The sequence below is a fragment of the Myripristis murdjan genome, chromosome 18 (genome assembly GCF_902150065.1).
Source record: "Myripristis murdjan chromosome 18, fMyrMur1.1, whole genome shotgun sequence".
In the NCBI taxonomy this organism is placed as follows: domain Eukaryota; kingdom Metazoa; phylum Chordata; class Actinopteri; order Holocentriformes; family Holocentridae; genus Myripristis; species Myripristis murdjan.
In genome coordinates this window covers 19,145,368-19,164,251 of record NC_043997.1, presented here as the reverse complement: position 1 = coordinate 19,164,251, position 18,884 = coordinate 19,145,368, and the positions used below count along the sequence as shown (strand labels likewise).

The window sequence follows — 18,884 nt, the reverse complement described above, 5'->3', positions numbered from 1 at the left end:
TTCTGCGTCTGGTTGGGCGGAGGCTATGTACAGGTTAAGTAGCGTGACTTTGTGACCTCTTGAGCAGTTCAGCGTGGACGAGGGTGGCAGGGCCGGCTCCCATCTCACAGCTCATTCAATGCTAGCCACTATATACTAGCCACTATACTAACGGGGAGATACAACGAGGGGGGCGGGGCCAGGTCCCATCTCACAGCTCATTCAAGTCCGCTTCCAGTCATAGCTCTCTTCAAGTTCTCGTTCAGGTCACGCCCACACTATGCTTTGCAAACGCTTCTCTTTTTCTGCGCTTTAGCCTTCCATTGGCAACACGGGCCTGGCGTTTTTGCGGGGATGGGGTAAACCGCGCTGTCTGGAAACGATGCCATAAGATCGCCATGCGACCTAACAAATGCCTCTGCGTCGCGTTGGGCGGAGGCTATGTACAGCTTAAGTAGTGGGACTTTGTGAATGTTTGAGCATTTCAGTGTGGCCGCCGGGCTCTTGGAAAACTGGGGGAAAGCAAAAAGTGCGGTACAGCGTGGACGCAAGAGCCAAAGGGCATTTTTGGATTTAGCTGGCTTGGAGCGGACATGGCCACAGATTGAGCATCTTGGCCTTATCTATGTTACTCCAAGCCTGTCTATAAAGCCGCAATAAGGTTGTTTCCGCCCGGTTTCGAACCGGGGACCTTTCGCGTGTTAGGCGAACGTGATAACCACTACACTACGGAAACCCATGTCACAGCAAAATGTGTGCCTCTGAAAAAATGGACATCGGCAGTCCTACACATAAGCTCTGCATGTGCATAAGACCACCCGTCACTTGTGTGCTTGACTTCACAGTGATGCAGAGGGGTTCTCAACGCAGCCAGTCCCCAGGACTCACAGGTGGTCATTTGAGTGGGTCCCCAATAACATCAGTGTTTTCTGACAAATTGTAGCGTTAAACTCGTGCGTCATGTTACTGGGTTACGATTATGGCCGGCCAGCGGATAGCTATCTGGGCAGGAAGAGAGGCTCACTTTGAGTGTTGTGTTTACAAAGCACAACGACAAATCCTACTCATTCTGTCTTCAGACGCACACTCTGGGGGCTCCGAACCCTGCCTGCCTTCTTGATGCTATAAAGCTGAAATAAGGTTGTTTCCGCCCGGTTTCGAACCGGGGACCTTTCGCGTGTGAGGCGAACGTGATAACCACTACACTACGGAAACCTGTGCTACAGCTGCAGTGTGTCTCTGGGAAAAAAGGATGTAAGGTCAGAGTGAAATGTTTTTTTCAATTCTCTGTATGTCTGGCACATAACATTGGTGTGTATTTTATCAGACTTTTATTTAACCCTCTGAATTAAATTCCCCTTATTTATTTTCAAAAAATATTTTTAAAAATCATTACATCAGTCTACAAGATCAATTTTTGGTTGGACAGTGTAGAGTCATGAGTAAAAACAAAAAAAGACAAGAAAAATTCCTTCTTCCTCTTCTCTTCAAACTTGAAAAAATGTGAGAGAAAAACAAACAGAATTAAAATAAGAAGTCTAAGTTAGATGTATTAATTTTATAAAATAAGGAGAAGAGAGGGGGAAAAATACTCAGCCTAACTTGGAAAAAAAGGTGCACAAGTTGTGCACCTAGATCCACTGGGTTCTCATCAAATGGGCAGGCCATTTTCTAAGAGAATTGATTGGTCAGTAGGTGGGGCTTTAATACCTGGTGAGCTCTTATCCTGAACTTGAATCCTGAATGTGTTCAGCGTATGTTACCACGGCAACATACCCCGATAAAAAGTAAACCACCTTCATGGTACAGAAAACCCAGGGTTAACTCTGAAGTTAACCCTGGGTTTTCAGGGTGAGATTTTCACTTCCTCCGATGCGAAAAGAAAGCTCTTCTCCCCGTCGGGGAATTGAACCCCGGTCTCCCGCGTGACAGGCGGGGATACTAACCACTATACTAACGAGGAGACACAGCAAGGGCTGGGTCCAGGTCCGATCTCACAGCTATTTCAACTGTGCAAAGTCAGTGGATGGCGCTTCCATTTCTAGGTCTTCTACCGGCTGGCAGGAGTCTTGTAATTACACATTTACAAGGCTATGAGCATTTATTGATTTGACTCATCTTTACTGGTTGATTTATTCACTGATTTATTTATTTTGTAGAAGACAGCATGCACCATTCCTTATTATCTACAAAAGCCAAATTCATGACTTGAGCACCTCTGCCCCCTGCAGGCTGAGGTCAGTAATAGTCAGTCTACATTCATTTCTTTGGCATGGCTTCCTGCATGTTTACAGAACATGAATATTCTTAAGTGCATCAATGAATACAACACATTTTCATTTCTTCACGGCCGGGTCACAACTCACAGCTCCTTTAAAGTGTGACTTAAAAAAATGAAATAAAGACCTGGGACCAGGAAATACAATCTCTGCACCCTTAGTACAGCAATACAGCAAGAATACCAATCCACTGATTCTGACAGTCACGTGTCAACTTGAATGTGAGTTTTTTAAGGTCAGATTTTTCCTTTCCTCCGATGCGAAAAGGAAGCTCTTCTCCCCGTCGGGGAATTGAACCCCGGTCTCCCGCGTGACAGGCGGGGATACTAACCACTATACTAACGAGGAGGCCTGACATTCCCAGGCACTACTACTAGTTTCATATGTTGTTCAAGCCTATTGATTTTCTTTGTACTAAGTACTTTGTACTAAAAATGAAAAACAAAGAAAACAAACAAGTAAGGGAACAGAGAACTTGCTTATTCACAGCTCTCATTTTCAACTCGGTCATATAAGGGTGTGTGTGGGACAGACCAGTCTGCTTGTCACGGCTGTCAAGACTGAACAAAGGAGCTTGTGGGGATTGGGTGTTGGGAATGCAGCCGACCCATCAGCTCACCCTCCCCCTTGAAATACAGCCCCTTCATAATGATTACTGCAACAAAAACATGTCTTGCATTGGCCGGGAATCGAACCCGGGCCTCCCGCGTGGCAGGCGAGAATTCTACCACTGAACCACCAATGCTGTGTTGCTGCACAAGGGGGTTAAGTCATTCTATAGGCTCTAACACAGCTGATAGCAGAGACTACTGTGTCTACTACTATGGACAAAGGTGTTCTCTGCTTGCTGAAAAAAGAGATCAGGACAGAGGAAAGGAAAAAAACTAATGCAACCATAACTGACAGAGCAGAGAATACTCTTTTAGCAGTGTGTAGTGAAATTACCTTGTGTGTTTCACAGAGATTGTGAACACAATAGAACTGGTGAGCAAAGGGTTTCTTGCAAATAAAGACTACAGTCTGTACTACCAAGTGAAATACAACCACTGCACATTAACTGCTTCCCTAAACAAAAATAAATTGTTATTGCATTGGCCGGGAATCGAACCCGGGCCTCCCGCGTGGCAGGCGAGAATTCTACCACTGAACCACCAATGCTCTTGTGGAAGAAAGCAATCAAGCAACTGCACGAATGAGCAAGTGACAGTATTTACAACATTTTTCTTAATCCTCTTCAGAATGTATTCTACTCTACTCTCACCAAAGTGTGTGCTTTTGGGTGTACGTGCCATACCTTCTTATCTTGTGGATCCTGTATCAGAGTGAGAAGGCTGTTCACCATGTGGTTCCTCTCCTCTTCTGTGTGTACCAGAGGCAAGAAGCTGTGGAGCATGTAGTTCACCAGCTGACAGTCGATCCAAAAACCACTACTGGCTCTGGGCTCGTCAGCTGTTTGGGACAACAAAGAGAGGGACTGCTCTGTGGATATCACCACCTGGAAAAAGAGACACATACAGACAAATGAACAGAAAAGAGTCAAAATTGGAACACTACAAAATTAAAGTTACACTAGTTAAAAGTAGTAAAAAGACACCCATCCTACCAGCCAAAATCACAAAGTGGGCCTGCTGCAGAGAGGAGTGTCCCATTTTCTCTCACAATTGAAAGTGACTTCAAGCTGCCACCTGGTGCCACCAACGTGCATATTTAACAAAAAAATTCTTGACAACACCAACTACATGAACTTCTCAGTAATTTCCCCAAGTCTTGTTTGGGTAAATTCAAGAACTCAAAATTGTCATCTTTTGAGGTAATACAAGATATTGGTCAAGACATCATAGATGCCTCTTTCTTTTAACATGATATTGTAAAGATGAAGGAGTTCTGGTAAAATCATTTATTTTGCCGAGGCATTTATTGATGACTTTAAGTGAACTGAAGTGCTTCCAGAAAATCAAGGAGTTTCAAGGCCATTATTTCATTTATTTATTTATTTATTTGGAGGTCTTACTTTATTTTTATAAAATCCAGTGTTTGAAAGAAATTTCAAGGAATCCTATGGACAATAAAAAAAGACAAAGTGATATACAAGGATGGTGAGAACTGGGCTGCCTACTGTCACCTTCTGAATTGTTTATTGTAGCAATTTTGCTACAACTTTTGCCAATAAAACAGTAACAGATTCACAAAATCAAATGATTAACAGATTTATTACTGTGTCAAGGCTCAAGAATATTTTTTATATGTTGACCCCTGAGACAAGTCATAGGATCAACCGGACACCTAAAATACCCTGGTTCTGCTCAAATTTTGCACATCATTGGTACACACACAAACACACTGACCTGCTCAAGCATACAGTGCAAGATGAGGGGCACAGAGGAGGCCTCAGGAGGAATCAGGTCCAACAGGCTGCTATAATAACGCATATCCACATCTGCAGAAAAAGGAGGTAGCTCATTCTCTATGACAGAGAAGAGAGAATGGGAAAGAAATAAGTTTAGGCTGTCCTCTCACACATCACACACCCACTTTGTGGTACAGGAGGATTATTTTAGAGGATGGTTGTACCCTGGCTGAGGCCTAAAGGAGCATCCTCTTGCCTTGCTTTCTTCTTGATCCCCGGAGTTGTGGGGGGAGCAGTCCCCATATGCTGCATATTCTGAATATCCTGAGAGACACACACAAATGTCATCTACAATGAAACTGTCAGAGATCTTCTGTAACTTCTGAAATGTTGCAAAAACCTAAGTATGAAAAACCTATGTATTTGAACTACATTGATTTATAATGTCGTCGGGCCATGCTTGTATCGTATTTCAACGTGATGACGTACATGCCGGGGGCAATCGCGCTTGGGCGCATTTGGGCTTTAGGTAATGTGAGTGCAGGCCAGCCAGGGACTGGGGAGGGAGGAATTTTGGCTTTAGCACGATACAGGCCAAATGGACCTAATGTGAGTGGGACCTTATTTTGAAATTCGTGTGTGAGCATGTGTATGTGGATGAGTGTACCTCTGCAGGTTCCAACCTAATAACAGTAGGAATCTTGATGAATCTGATGTTGTTCTGGTAGTGCTTGTGCTGCCTATACCAGTCCAGACAGTCATAGATGAGACAAGCCACACCATCAAAGATTTGACTTCCCAATGCCAGCTGGACAAACAAAAACACACACACACAGGATCAAATCATATGCCAAGTGAAATCAACTGACAAGCCGATCAGCCCATATTTTCATGTTTAAAACAACATTAAACAGAATGATTGTGACGCTTCCAGATAAACACTACTGGACAAAGTGTGGTGGAGTATCTAATCCTTAACTAACTTCTTTGGGTCCAACTCACCACAGATTTAGGGTCCTCTGTGTGTAAGGGAAGTGGAGGAGCTCGGACGGTGTAGCTGAGCTGAGTGACATCGTAGAGCCTGGAGCCAGGCGGTGCGCTGTCCAGGACTAGGCTCAGATCTGACCAGAAAACCTGTAGCTTCCTGGCCTGGTCAGCGAGCTCCTCACCACCGTGAACCTCTTCTTCAACTATTGATGATTTAATGTATGGGAAACCAGAATTAATGCCTCACAATTTCATGCCTCTGTGAAGCTGACAAGTAGGCCTAGTAGTTTCCATCCATTTCTGTCCAGACTCAATATTTTTAGTCAAGACTTTGAAAAAATTTAAAAAGAGATATTAAGTGTATTTTCAGTGAATACACTGACATGTATGATTTCAGTGAATAACCTCCAGTGAGAAACATGCTGCCTTCACTGGAGACTGTTTTTACAGAAGAGTACAGAGGACTTTCATCACAATGCCTTTCGTATCAACAACAATCACTTCATCACTTCACTACATTTCAGATGTGGATAGTGACTAATGGGTAGCTGCACCTCTGCATGAAGAAAATGTTTATTACATTTTACATCAGTGGGTGGTAACAGACTATTTTTCAATTATTCTCTAAGAGAACTACTGACTTAATTTAAGTATGCCAAGTATTCATACTTACTCTGCCATTCTCCTTGCTTAACAGGAGGTTGATGCAAATAATGACCAATACAAATAATTCACCTCTAATTTCTGAATACTTAAGTAGTAGTAGTAGTAGTAGTAGATGTTGTGTTTTGTTTTATTTTTGTTTTTATTCATTTATTTATTTATTTCATTTCATTTCACCTGCAGTTATGACTGGAGATCCCCTCTGGCTCTGTTGGCTTCCTTCAGGGGTGTGTGGTTCCTCAAAAGCACCTGTATCCGAACACAGCTTGATGACATTGGCTACGTGCACACCCAAGGCATCAAGCAAACTCAGCAGCTGGGGCTGATGGAAGCCCAGCAACAGAATGTATTGGTGTGGACCATCGTCTGGCTCATCATCTGTGCAGACACGCAAAAACACAAAAATGCAAGGAGTAAATAAATAAATAAATAAATAAATAAATACATTCACAGAGAGGGAGAGAATTTTTTTAATCAGACACCCTGGATCTATTGGCACTGTAACTTCATGCCATAGTCCAACGCCAAAATGACACCTGCACACTAAGGGCCAAGGCTAAAATGCATAGATCTAAAATTGAAAAGAAACATGCCATTTTTTGGAGAATTGGGAAAAAAAAAACAGAACAAGTAGACTGATAGACTGCACTTCACTTCTCCTGTCCAAAATATGAAAGGGTAAGGGAAACAAATTCACTTAAATTGGCAGAAATATTCCCACATTTTAACACCCTGTCAGAAACACAAAAAATATAGACAATTCTGAGAGTGGCTAAACAAAACTTGGGAGAGACTCTAACCAGGCATTTCTCCACTTTCTGTTAAGATGCAGCTGAGAGGGACACTAAAATGAGAACAGCCAGTCCACATTAGCCTATCCTACTGTGGCTAACATTAAGGTTAAACTCCTTCACTTTAACTGGGAGGTGGCAAACAAGACACGCAGAAACTCAGTTTGGGTCCTGAGGAGTTCTTTCTTTAATTCTTTATTTCAAGGATAGCCCCTTGAGATGCACCATCTCATTTTCGAGGGGGTCTTTACAAATAATGACAAACAGCCAGAACCATACACACATTGCTCTACTACTCTCACATCTAACATTAAACAGCTAACTTCATACTTGATACTCTCACGCACATAGGCACCCCACCTCCACTCCCCCATTCAAAACAGCCAAACAGTGACAAGTCTGCATGCCCGTAACATGCTTGACTCATCTCAGCCATCTGATATTATGTGTGGGTGCCATAGCCGTAGATGCTGTACTCAAGCTACACTTGTGTGATGAATTATCCCACATATTACTGCAGCAGTCATTGCATGTTTCATGCTGACATAATCTGTAGATTCAGCTTGCTTAGTTCAATCACCTGGACACAATGGTTTCGGACTTAGGATTTACCTATGAAGTTGAGTGGTTCAACGTTCTGTCCCCTGCGTTTGAGCTTGGTCTCTTTCTCCTGGGATGGTCCTGAAGGTTGAGGGGGTTTTTTGGCCTTGTTATCTGAGGCCTTAGCCCCTCCCTTGGCTTTGGTGGCGGAGCTAGAGCCAGCTTGAAGTTTTGCCTTCTTTTCCTCAGCCTGTAAGGGAGATGCACAAAAATGGCATAAAACTGCACAAAAATTTGCCGTGGGGAACAGTCGTTGAAATGTGCACAATGGCCTTACTGTGCTGAGCACTCACTGACAAGTTTAGTACTACAACACACAATATAACGAGGCACAAGTGGAAATCAATCAATCAAGTGCCCACATTTAACACTGTTACCAATTTATAAAGGAAACAATGACAGCTAAAATAACATATGCAGAACACTTACTTGCTCTGCTGCCCTCCTGTGCTGATCATTGGCTTTGATCTCTAGCAACTGGAACTTCAGTATTTTTGCCATCAGGTCACAGGGAATCTCCTGCCCTGCATCAAGCAGCACCTTGGCGGGCTCTGTCACCTGCACACACATATACAAACAAAGACCAGCCCATGATCCCCTCTATAACAGCATTTAGACTAAGTGATATTAAAAATATATTAAAAATCATACTAAAAACAAATTTAGCACCAGGATCAATTTCTGTCAATGAACTCACGACCGAACCTCATAGAAGACAGGGACATTCTTGGGCTTCTTGGTTTTGGGGTTCCCCAGCTCATGGATCTGCAAATTATAAAACAGTTTTCTATTAACAGATGCACATACATTATATTATAGTGATAAAGGGCAATCATACAAACATATTTAAAAAAATGTAAGCAGAAAGAAAGGGAAATGAAAATACACTGGATTGGAATACTGAAAAACTTATTGGGTGCATGTAAACATTTCGATCATGAGATCAGACACCAAAATTAATTGGGCTCCAAATGTACTGTAGATGTCAGTCAAAACACATAAAGCTCAGGTTTTCACAAGTTTTAAGTTTGAATTAGCAACACAAATCTAAGAGGTGACCATTACAGGTAATTTGAAATTTACTTCTTTCTTGTAAATTAGGCTATTCTTTTATTGCAAATACAAGACGCCAACTTATTGTCAGTGTTAAAATCTGTTTATTTAAATCTGTTAATAAGTTAGTTGTTGAAATACAAACTGAGAACAACAGTCTAATAATATTTTTATTGCCGCATAGACTTTTAGGACAAGACCCTTCCTCAGTGTGCTGTGGCAAATAGATGCTTTGTTTGCCACAGCACACTGAGGAAGGTCAGTTTTATGTGTCACATAAAACTAAAGGAATACCAAACCACCATGGATACAAATAAAAAAATAATAATGACAAAAGGCACACATAGATATGAAGGACAAAACATAGAATACCTTAGCCAGAGTGTTATCCCAGGTCAGCAGGGTGAAGAGTTTGCGTAGTGGTTTCTGCACAGCCAGGCCTAAAGCCTCAATCAGCTCCTCATCCTCTGGACTGTGCCCAACCACCAGTGACACACAGGCACGCCATGAATCCTGGAGACAGCATCAGCATACATACATGCACATACACACCTACGTTAACACAGATCTGAGGAATGATCTCATAATTTTTTGTAATGTCATAATTCACATTTTTGTTGTTCCGCCAATACAACATTTACAAGCAAATTTTACTTCTTGGTCAGTTAACCTCCTGCTTAATGCAGCAATATTACCATCTGCAACAATGGAAAAAAACTTTCCCAACTTTCTGCTTGATCAACAAGTCAACCACTAGTAAACAAATAAATAAATAAATAAAAATGCAAGGGTCAGTAGAGCAGCACACTGACAACAGTAAAATAGCATTAACAGTAAAAATAAACCCCACTGAGAACTGAGACCTGGAGTTTAGTTATGACAGACAACAAACAGGTACTGCAACCATCATTTTCAAGAGTTAAACTAACAAGCACAAGTGTTCAGTTAACATCACATACCTCTTCAAACTTTGCCTCAGTAAGACCAGCCTCCCAACTCCTGTTGGCCGCTGCAGCTCCTGCAGCAGCGTTGTTACCTGTTCTAACTCGCTTTGGTGGCATCTTCCCTTTTTACCACTCAGTGTGGGTGGAAAAACATTAACAGTACTCTCAAAGTTTTCCTGGCAAAATCAAATTAGTGAAGAAAATAAGCGCTGACGGTTAGTTTGTGCGCCAGCGTCGCCTGGAGCCTGTGTTGCCTTGGCAACAGCAGCGCAGTGACACGAAAGCAAAGACAGACAGAATAAGACTTCCTGTATGTTTCTCTTGGGGAAAAACGATGTATTTTGAGTTTTTATGTAACACAAATAATTCAAGTACTACACACGAATTAACTGCAGCAAAAATGTATGTATAAATACACTGCTGTTTTGGTGCTAAGTATTCGCTACAAATTATAACTGACTTATGGCGTTCAGGCGGTAATCGCTTTTCGCTTTTATTGTGAAAGCTCAATAATTAAAATGCCGGTGTCGCTATTTCTGTCTAACTTGACGGCGCCTATATTCGGGGCACGGACCGAGTCAAGTTAGCGTCCAGTTGCAGCCTCGGTCACAACAGGGCTCTTTATATGATATTATATGATAACATTGTATAAACAATTTTAACAGCGAATCATTTACATGTTGGCTAGAGGTCAATATCCAGCGAGATGAACGGCCAAATGCTTTAGTTCTGTTTTTATGTTATTGTAATTTTTTGTCCCTATACTACAGCCATCACCTCTGAACTACCACTGGGTTTCTGATGCATCACTATCTCAGAGGCACTAGCGCTGGAATAATTTCCAGCTTGTAGAAAAAAAGGAAATCTGTATTCATATTCAGTGTAGTTAACCTGATAAAAAAAAAAAGAAGACCGACCTGCATTTGTCATATACAAAACCTATATCAGAATCAGAATCAGCTTTATTGGCCAAGTATGCGTTCACATACAAGGAATCTGACTCCGGTAAACTTTGCTCTCTCTAAATTTACATAAAATAAATAACAAAAGAGAAAACAGAAAAAGGGTGGCAAAATAAACAAGTAGACAAGTAAACAGTGCAAATAGACAAGTAAACAGTGCAGATAGACATAAATTAAATAACAAAAGAGAACACAGAAAGGGCGAGAAAAAATAGTAAACAAACAAATCACTATAACAACTATATACAGATGATGTGCAATAATGTGCGATGATGTAGTGTGTATGGACCTGACACTCTGACTATGAAGAGTTCATCAGAACAACAGCCTGGTGGAAAAACTGTTTCTGTGGTGGGTGGTTCTGGTGAACAGTGCTCTGTAGCACCGACCAGAGGGGAGAAGTTGAAACAGTTTGTGTCCAGGGTGAGAGGGGTGTGCAGAGATCCTACCGGCCCTTTTCCTGACTCCGGACTGGTACAGGTCCTGAATGGAGGGGAGGTTAGTCCCGAAAGTCCTCACTACAGACCTGATTGTTCTTTGTAGTCTGTTCCTGTCCTGTTTGGTGGCAGACCCAAACCAGACTGTGATGGAAGTGCACAGGACAGACTGGATGATGGCGGAGTAGAAAAGTGTGAGCAGTTCCAGAGGAAAGTTGAACTTCCTAAGCCGGCGCAGCAAGTACAACCTCTGCTGGGCCTTTTTCCTGATGAAGTCTATGTGGGTGGTCCACCGCAGGTCCCAGGAGATGGTGGATCCCAGGAACAGTAGACATCGTGCTGCTGAGGATGGTGAGGGGGGAGAGGGCGGGGGCTCTTCCTAAAGTCCACTGTCATCTCCACGGTCTTGAGCAGGTTCAGCTCCAGGTGGTTCTGACCGCACCAGAGGACCAGCCACTCCACCTCCCGTCTGTAGGCAGACTCGTCACCATCTTGGATGAGGCCGATGACTGTTGTGTCATCTGCAAAGTTCATACCTTACAATGCAATTAGTGTGTAGTAGTAAACTGGTAAGAAAGCATGCATTAACTAAGACAAGCAGGCCTGTACTTTGTCCCCGGCAGTGTTTACTTGTCACCAATAACAGGCACATTCAAAGTACATTATTACTGCATGGCCCCTGCCATGTTTAGTATTGCCACTGGGGGCGCTGCTAAATAAACATACAAACGTACATAGTGTATTACAAGGCCAATAACACAAATTGTCCGATCCGTAACACGTTTTACACCTACATTTTTGTGATGTATAGTGTTAGGAGTTAATTTCTCATACTTGTCCTCTGTTTCACGATAAACTGTCCACAAATTGTTCTCAGCTGGGCCATGCAGGGCTTATTAGGTAAAGAGTTAATGTCACACTCAACATGCAGCTGGACCGAGCAAAATGTTTTTTTCTTCTGCACAGCACACATACGGCTAGCTATCACAGTCCAGCATTTAAATTAAATAATCATGAAAGCAGTTTAGAATATGCCTTGTTTTCCCGAGTTATGGTAAAACCAAATGCCCTGTCCTGTCTAGCTAACTTTTACACCGAGTTAGCTAGCTAACTTACCTACGGGAGCGGAAGGGGCTTTGGCGAATAATTCCGTGATTTCACATCATTTTGTCTCCTCACCTTCAATGACTTTATTTTTTCCATCTTTTCCTCTCCACTTCACCTTTTTTTTTTTTTTTTTAAGATGCCGCATATTACACAGCACCTGAACACGATGGACCTATTCACTTGACTTGAATCAACAAGTGCTCTTACTCTGAATATCAATGCGCTACTCTTAGACGGTAAACGAAACCAACCAATCACGTCTTGAGTTTTCCCATCCAAAAAAAATCGATTGCTGATTTTGGCCAATCACCGCTTTAAGCAACTACTGGCGGCATCAAGGGGATTTTAGTCTGCGGCAGGAGAGGAGGTGATGCGGGACAGGGTGTTTTTCCTTTTAAAACATGTGAGGAAAGTGTTGTTGAGATTTGCTAATGTTCTTTTAAAAGCCATGTTCGTGTATTCTTATGGATATGCTTTGATACTGAAAAATACATTATTTTTGTGTGGTGTAACACTGCATAGTGTGACGTATTTTGATCTTGGTGATGATCAATACATGCTGTGCCCACTAGATGGCAGTGAGTACCTTGCGCTCTGGGTCTCTGCCTCTAGAAGAACAGCATGTTTGTAGCCCCCAAATAGTTTCAAAGTGGCAGCCGACATCTTATTTAAAGTATATTTCTTATTTCATGTTTTAATGCAATGTTAGTAAACATTCCTATACATCATTCAACCAGTCAGCAAGCCACCAATGAGTGTTGTTTATCCATATAGGATATTATCAAAACCTTAACCACCCCCATTTGCTCTTTGTTAAACACACAAATGCAGTGCAAATAAACAAAAAGAAAACAGAAAGCATTTGAGTTTATCTTTGAGATTACTCAATGTATTGGTGTCCCAGATTATTGGGCATGCAGTTTCAGCATCTTAAGTCACAGAAATTCAATATTTCTTTTGCTAAATTCAATTTTATGTCTCAGTTTCACTCGAATGCTCAAAGAGCATTCGAGTGAGAGCAGAGTGAGAGCAGATAACCACAGATATTTCACTGACTTTCAAACTTGTGTGTGATACTGCCAGTGGGAACAGTCGAAGGTATTTGTTGTGAGCATAGTGGACCTCACTGTGGCCTCATCTGTTGCACCATGGGATTATCATATCAATGGCTGAGATAACTAGAGAAGATCTTCCAACAAAGACTTAGCAAAGAAGCAATGAAATGCAGCGTAGCAATGAAATATTCCCGTCTGGTTACATATGCACAAACAGATAATCCAGGCTTAGAGTGGTTTCCTGGCCTGTTTGTGTATCAGGACAATATTGGCCCTTTATTAAACATCACATATCAGTCAGTCATGTCATCTATCTCTGATGTAACTGAGGTTCCTATCTGAGCACAGCAACATAAAAACAGCCTGAAAAACTCCCAAATAAAACAAATATCATAAAACCAACACTGTTTCCGAAGCATTTCCAGTCTGCTGACAGTAAAATTATGGGAGGAAACTCTTAGTACTTCTGAAAGTTTAAAGACACTGAACAACGACATAAAATTACAATTTCAGTCTAAAAATATTGGTATCAGTATTAGCCTTCAAAAAGTGAGTGAGTTGAACCCTAATACACTCTAATCCACATGTATGTTGAAACACACACGCCTCCATAAATGTTAATAGCAGTATTTAAGAGCGATAATTATGCTATGTCCCATCATTGAATCAAGCACTTGAGCCGCAGAGCTGATTGACTTCATGGAGGACAGCTGGTTCATCTTCAGCGCCAGAAATCAGTTTAAAAAAAAACAACCTTGAAGATCCCAAGGATGGAAACCTGGAACAGAGAAGCCACAGAGTAATTTTGTCTGTATCTTGAGTAATGAAACAATTGTTCCACCAGATGAGCCAAGGCACAAGAGAGGGGATACACTATAGCAACAGAGATAAAAAGTCAGTCTCCAGCTCTGCTTTGATAGATGAATCCAAAGTAGAATGAAAATCCATCTTGAACAAAGATACTGTAGAACCCACAAAAAGATGAAATGGTGGCTTTGTTGTTTTGTCTTAATGTCCTCATGCTTGCTTTTAGCTGTTTTTCATTTAAGAGCATGAAGGAGCCACGGCCACTTCACTTCACCCTCAAAACTCTCAGGCCCCATTTGAGAGGGCTTCAAATAAATAAGACACACCTCATTTCATTATAATAACCATTTGTGCTTCAGTTTCTACTGGCTGATGTTATTATCTGATCCAAAATCCTTCAAACATCTACAGAGGATATTACACTTCTTTTTATTTGGTCTGTAATTACAATGAACAATGGATCTCTCAGGGCAAGACAGAGACCAAAGGGACCCTTTGATCAGTCCCACAGCAAGAGGTCAAATTAGCTTCTTACTTCCAGTAAGCTTTCTAGTGACACACACACACGCATACACACTTCTAAAGATCTGCACGTACTTTCATCTTTTTTTGTTTGGAGGCTGATTTAGACTTTGAGAGCTGTTCAGTCTACAAAGAGCCTCATTTAAGCCTGGAGAGATGCTCCACTGCAAAATTATCAAGGACTCCATACAGTGCATACAATAACACCTATTAATAATGATTCATTTGCAGTGAATCCATGAAATGCTTATTGCTCTAGTCATGAGCATACTGTAAAGCCCATTACGAAGCCACCTCTGCACTGAAGGCCACTGATTTTGAATTGCCCTACTTGGAGCGGTTTGCATATTCGTAAAGAGCCACTGCCATGAAGGTGATTTCACCCAGGCAACGACCTACTTCCAGCCCCCCATAAAAGGTCAAGCCAGAGACAACGCCCACTTGTCAGATGCCAGAGAAACTCGGGTCTCCAGCCAGCAGCCCATTCATTATAGAAGGCTTGTCAGATGTGAACGTTCCTGAGGCAGTGTCCTGCGAAGGTCAGACACTGGCCAGATAAACACTGTAGTGGTACATTTATAGCACTCCATTCACACAGCCTCAAATAGCATAGCAACATCCAAAGATACCAGCGTTTTTTCTGGAATACGCCGTTGCTATTCTTGCGCATTCTATGTTTGTTATGGATATTTCATTTTATATGACAGTGTTTTGGTGTGGATTATCTCACAGGGGGCTATCATTTCTCTCCATGGCATATTTATAGTTGTTACATGTAATATTTTGGCATAGTTTCTGCAATGGTGTCATAAACAGAATTTAGGCCTTGGTTGCTGGTCCCATGTTGCTATTCCAGCATGTTATCTCTGTGTTTACAAAGATCCTCACTTAGCGCTGTAAATCTGTACATGTACACCGTCTCTCCCGTTGTTAATATAAAGCTCACAATGGGGGCTCACACTGCTGGTTGCTTTCTCATGAAGTCCTAAGAAAAACACACTGAAACTAGGACTCTGTTAGTTACTGAACCAAAGAAACCATGTTCGTTTGTCTTAAAAGCCCAAATAAAGACAGAGGAAAAACTTTATCCAAATCAAGAACAGTTAAAGTTAAAAGTTAAAAGAGTCTACTTTGACTGAACTGACACGTGTGTAAACTAGTTGCACCTTTTTGACTTAAGATATCTAGCATTAATATGAGAGTGTGGAGTGCACTAAGTTTTTCAAAAATAGTTATTAATCCATAAATGCTAACACTGGTCACATTATGTTATAAATTCAATTTTATGATAATTACACAATTCATATGTACTAACTAGTTATAAAAATCCAACTCAGGTAGTATTATTGTGGCCATAATGTGGCATTGGTTTTCACTGGGGTCCATGTTATCTGAGCTATTTCTAGCTGTGTCTTTGGGTAAAGTATCAAAGATGTTGGCCAGTAATAAAAATAACATTAGTTTCCTGTTTTGAAGGAAATAGCAGGAAATTCACCAGTGACATAAAACAAAATTAATTATCCATGATGCTGAATGTCAGTGTGTAGCCAAAATTGTAAATTATCTTGCTTAAAATAGGCTGCCACCTCATAACTTGGCATGAATATGCTGTCCAAAAAAAAAAAAAAAGGAAAAATAGTAATTAATTTAATTGTAAATTGGTCTACTGGCTATTTACATACTCCTCTACTCAAGTTTAAGTCATCTGACCAAGCTGTAAAGGGCTGCTAATTTTGTGTCAGAGCTAAAAAATAACATTAGTTTCCTGTTTTGAAGCAAATAGCAGGAAACTCACCAGTGACATAAAACAAAATTAATTTCCATGATGCTAAATGTCAGTGTGCAGCCAAAATTGTAAATTATCTTGCTTAAAATAGACTGCCACCTCATAACTTGGCATGAATATGCTGTCCAAAAAAAAAAAGAAAGAAAAAGGAAAAAAAAAAAAAAAAAAAAGGAAAAAGAGTTGATTAATTAATTTAATCCTAAATTGGTCTACTGGCTATTTACATACTCCTCTACTCAAGTTTAAGTCATCTGACCAAGCCGTAAAGGGCTGATAATTTTGTGTCAGAGCTAATCTGGATGTCAAAGCAGACTTCCCTTTAACATTAGATACCCATTAAAGTGACCAACACAATAAAATATCCCTCACCCTCTTGGAAAGGCAACACTTGCACCAAACACTGTGTTCCACTCAGGCGCTCGAGGCATGTGTGGCCACGTGTAGCATCAGTTTTGAATGGTGGCCACACAAACAGATCAACACAGCGTACTTAGATTGCTGCTGATCATATTCATTTCAAATATCACGGTGTTGAACAGTTGTCCGGCATCAGTTAAGTAAGTGGTGAAATGACCTTTACTTGCACTTTGCTGTGAAGTTAAGTGTTGTGGATGGCTCGCTTAATGCCATGCACATGAATAAACACATGAATTGAGGTGACTCATATATTTGTGACCAAACCCCATGGATCCACGCTTACTTGACTTTTGAGGGGACCAGTTTTACATTAGAAAAATCAAAGTCTTTTTTGAGCCCTGCTCTGCGCTAAGATCTGAATGTAAACACCAATGATCTATAAAAGGCTAAACAAAACATCTCTGACAATGACCCTGTGTTCTAGGTTGGGTCAAACGTGATACTTGATGACTGCTGTGATACACCGCAGTCAATGTGTTATAAGCTGTGCTAAACCCTCTCAGATTGCCTCTGTGTACATTATATCCACCCAGGTGGGTTTAGGGTTTAGTGCTGCTTGGCAATACAATGTGGATTTATAACCGCAGCGCCAAATGTCAGTGAGAGGTTTGAAACTTTTCGACTTCTCAGAAACGCTGTAATGTGACGTCGATAATTTATGCAATTTTAGGGAGGCATTTCTTGATTTATGTGTGTGTATGTGTGTGTGTGTGTGTGAGAGAGAGAGAGACTATGTTTTGTAGGAGGGGAGGAGAGTTTTTTCTGGTGTCTTATTGTACATCTGTGTTGTTATTCTCCTTTTGTATTGTATGTCTTCATTGTGCTTTGCTACCTGCCCTGGGACTGCAGATGGAAACGGGCTATTTAGTTAAATACAAAATATCTTTTCTCTATGAGTTTAATATCCTTTGTACATTGTCTGTGATGACATGAACTAATAAATGAATAATAATAATAATAATAAAGAAACTACACATAGCAAGCTCCTGTTTGCTCCTGCTTTGATGTTTTTTTATCATTTTTTTTTTTACCAAAAGCAAAAAGTCTAATGTTGTTAGTGCAGCTTTCTCCGCATGCAGCTCTCACTCACTGCTGTTTAGGAGACAGTTTAAAGTTTCAATTTGTCTCTTCCTGTCGGCACAGGAGTGTCCATAGCAACACCAGAATTTCATTTGGGTGAACAGAGTGAATCCATGGTGTTTTCATTAAAGGGAAGGAAACACTCGTCTCTTCTCTATCGCAGTCCCATCTTGCAACGTGGATCATAAGCTGGATGCAGTGTAATTTTACATATTTCCCCCACTCCCGTTAGAGCTAAGTTCTTTAGGGTTTGAGTTTCCTCTTGGTAAGTATGAGGATTAAATCAGGGGATGTTATCCTGTTTGATGTAAACTTGTGGGCATGTAAAGCCCTTTAAGACAGCAAACAATGATACTGGGCTTTAAATAAACTTGAACTTAAACCTAAAAACCTTGCATAGAGTAATTTAAGGTATTAGCCCAGGGCTCAGGTTAGTCCAGGACTAAGAAATGCAAAATGCAAGTGCAAGTGTAATGCAAGTGTAAAAAGGGCTCTTGAGTTTCCACTGCCTCACAGAACCAGAGCGCTGCAGATGGTATCAGATATCTGGTATTTAAATATGCTGCCTGTAGTAAAAACATGTTTTTGTTGTTTTTTAAGCTGCCCATTCTTGTCGCCCTTCAGGTATTTGAATGAATGTTTCCACCAGTGTACCATAACCAAATAACACACAAAAGGCCTGTGGTATTGAAGGATAGTCGTGTAGCTCCTGTGCTATTTTTGTAAATAGAAGACAGAAGAGATCAAAGTGGGCTCTAATAACCCCATTCTTTGCGCTGTCCATCTTGTCTCTCACACAGTCAGCATGAGAAGAAATAATATATTTTTCAGATATTTACAAGCTAGAGAACCAAGCCTGAATAGGTTTTATTGGGGGGAGGAATATCTGGTAAACTAGCGTAAAACTGCTTTTGGGTGTGGATATTGCAAAAAAAAAAAAAAAAAAAATTAAATGCCCACCAGAAAATTTGATTATGTTGTTTACAGAGATTATACACAAAGACAAGACAGATAAACATTAAATTATATCTGGATCATACACTCCCGGTCCCAGTGTGACGTGCATGC

General features: G+C 41.0%; 1 protein-coding gene and 6 non-coding genes across 7 annotated transcripts in view; all 7 read right to left on the bottom strand.

The window, feature by feature from the left end:
- The window catches only part of spag17 (sperm associated antigen 17), a 32,927-nt gene extending 23,167 nt beyond the window's left edge, over positions 1-9,760 (bottom strand). Inside the window, exons 1-11 of the mRNA XM_030075740.1 lie at positions 9,659-9,760; positions 9,072-9,212; positions 8,352-8,411; positions 8,070-8,204; positions 7,659-7,836; positions 6,505-6,633; positions 5,608-5,795; positions 5,273-5,413; positions 4,830-4,929; positions 4,604-4,722; positions 3,553-3,753 (exon numbers count right to left, since the gene is read on the bottom strand). Coding sequence (XP_029931600.1) covers positions 3,553-3,753; positions 4,604-4,722; positions 4,830-4,929; positions 5,273-5,413; positions 5,608-5,795; positions 6,505-6,633; positions 7,659-7,836; positions 8,070-8,204; positions 8,352-8,411; positions 9,072-9,212; positions 9,659-9,760 — 1,494 coding nt within the window. The remainder of the gene's footprint in view (positions 1-3,552; positions 3,754-4,603; positions 4,723-4,829; positions 4,930-5,272; positions 5,414-5,607; positions 5,796-6,504; positions 6,634-7,658; positions 7,837-8,069; positions 8,205-8,351; positions 8,412-9,071; positions 9,213-9,658) is intronic.
- trnav-aac (transfer RNA valine (anticodon AAC)) lies at positions 643-715 on the bottom strand. Its single transcript has one exon. It is a non-coding gene; the product is annotated as a tRNA-Val (tRNA).
- Positions 1,122-1,194, bottom strand: trnav-cac (transfer RNA valine (anticodon CAC)). The gene has a single exon. It is a non-coding gene; the product is annotated as a tRNA-Val (tRNA).
- Positions 1,871-1,942, bottom strand: trnad-guc (transfer RNA aspartic acid (anticodon GUC)). The gene has a single exon. It is a non-coding gene; the product is annotated as a tRNA-Asp (tRNA).
- trnad-guc (transfer RNA aspartic acid (anticodon GUC)) lies at positions 2,535-2,606 on the bottom strand. Its single transcript has one exon. It is a non-coding gene; the product is annotated as a tRNA-Asp (tRNA).
- trnag-gcc (transfer RNA glycine (anticodon GCC)) lies at positions 2,933-3,003 on the bottom strand. The gene has a single exon. It is a non-coding gene; the product is annotated as a tRNA-Gly (tRNA).
- trnag-gcc (transfer RNA glycine (anticodon GCC)) lies at positions 3,346-3,416 on the bottom strand. The gene has a single exon. It is a non-coding gene; the product is annotated as a tRNA-Gly (tRNA).
- Positions 9,761-18,884: the final 9,124 nt, after the last annotated feature.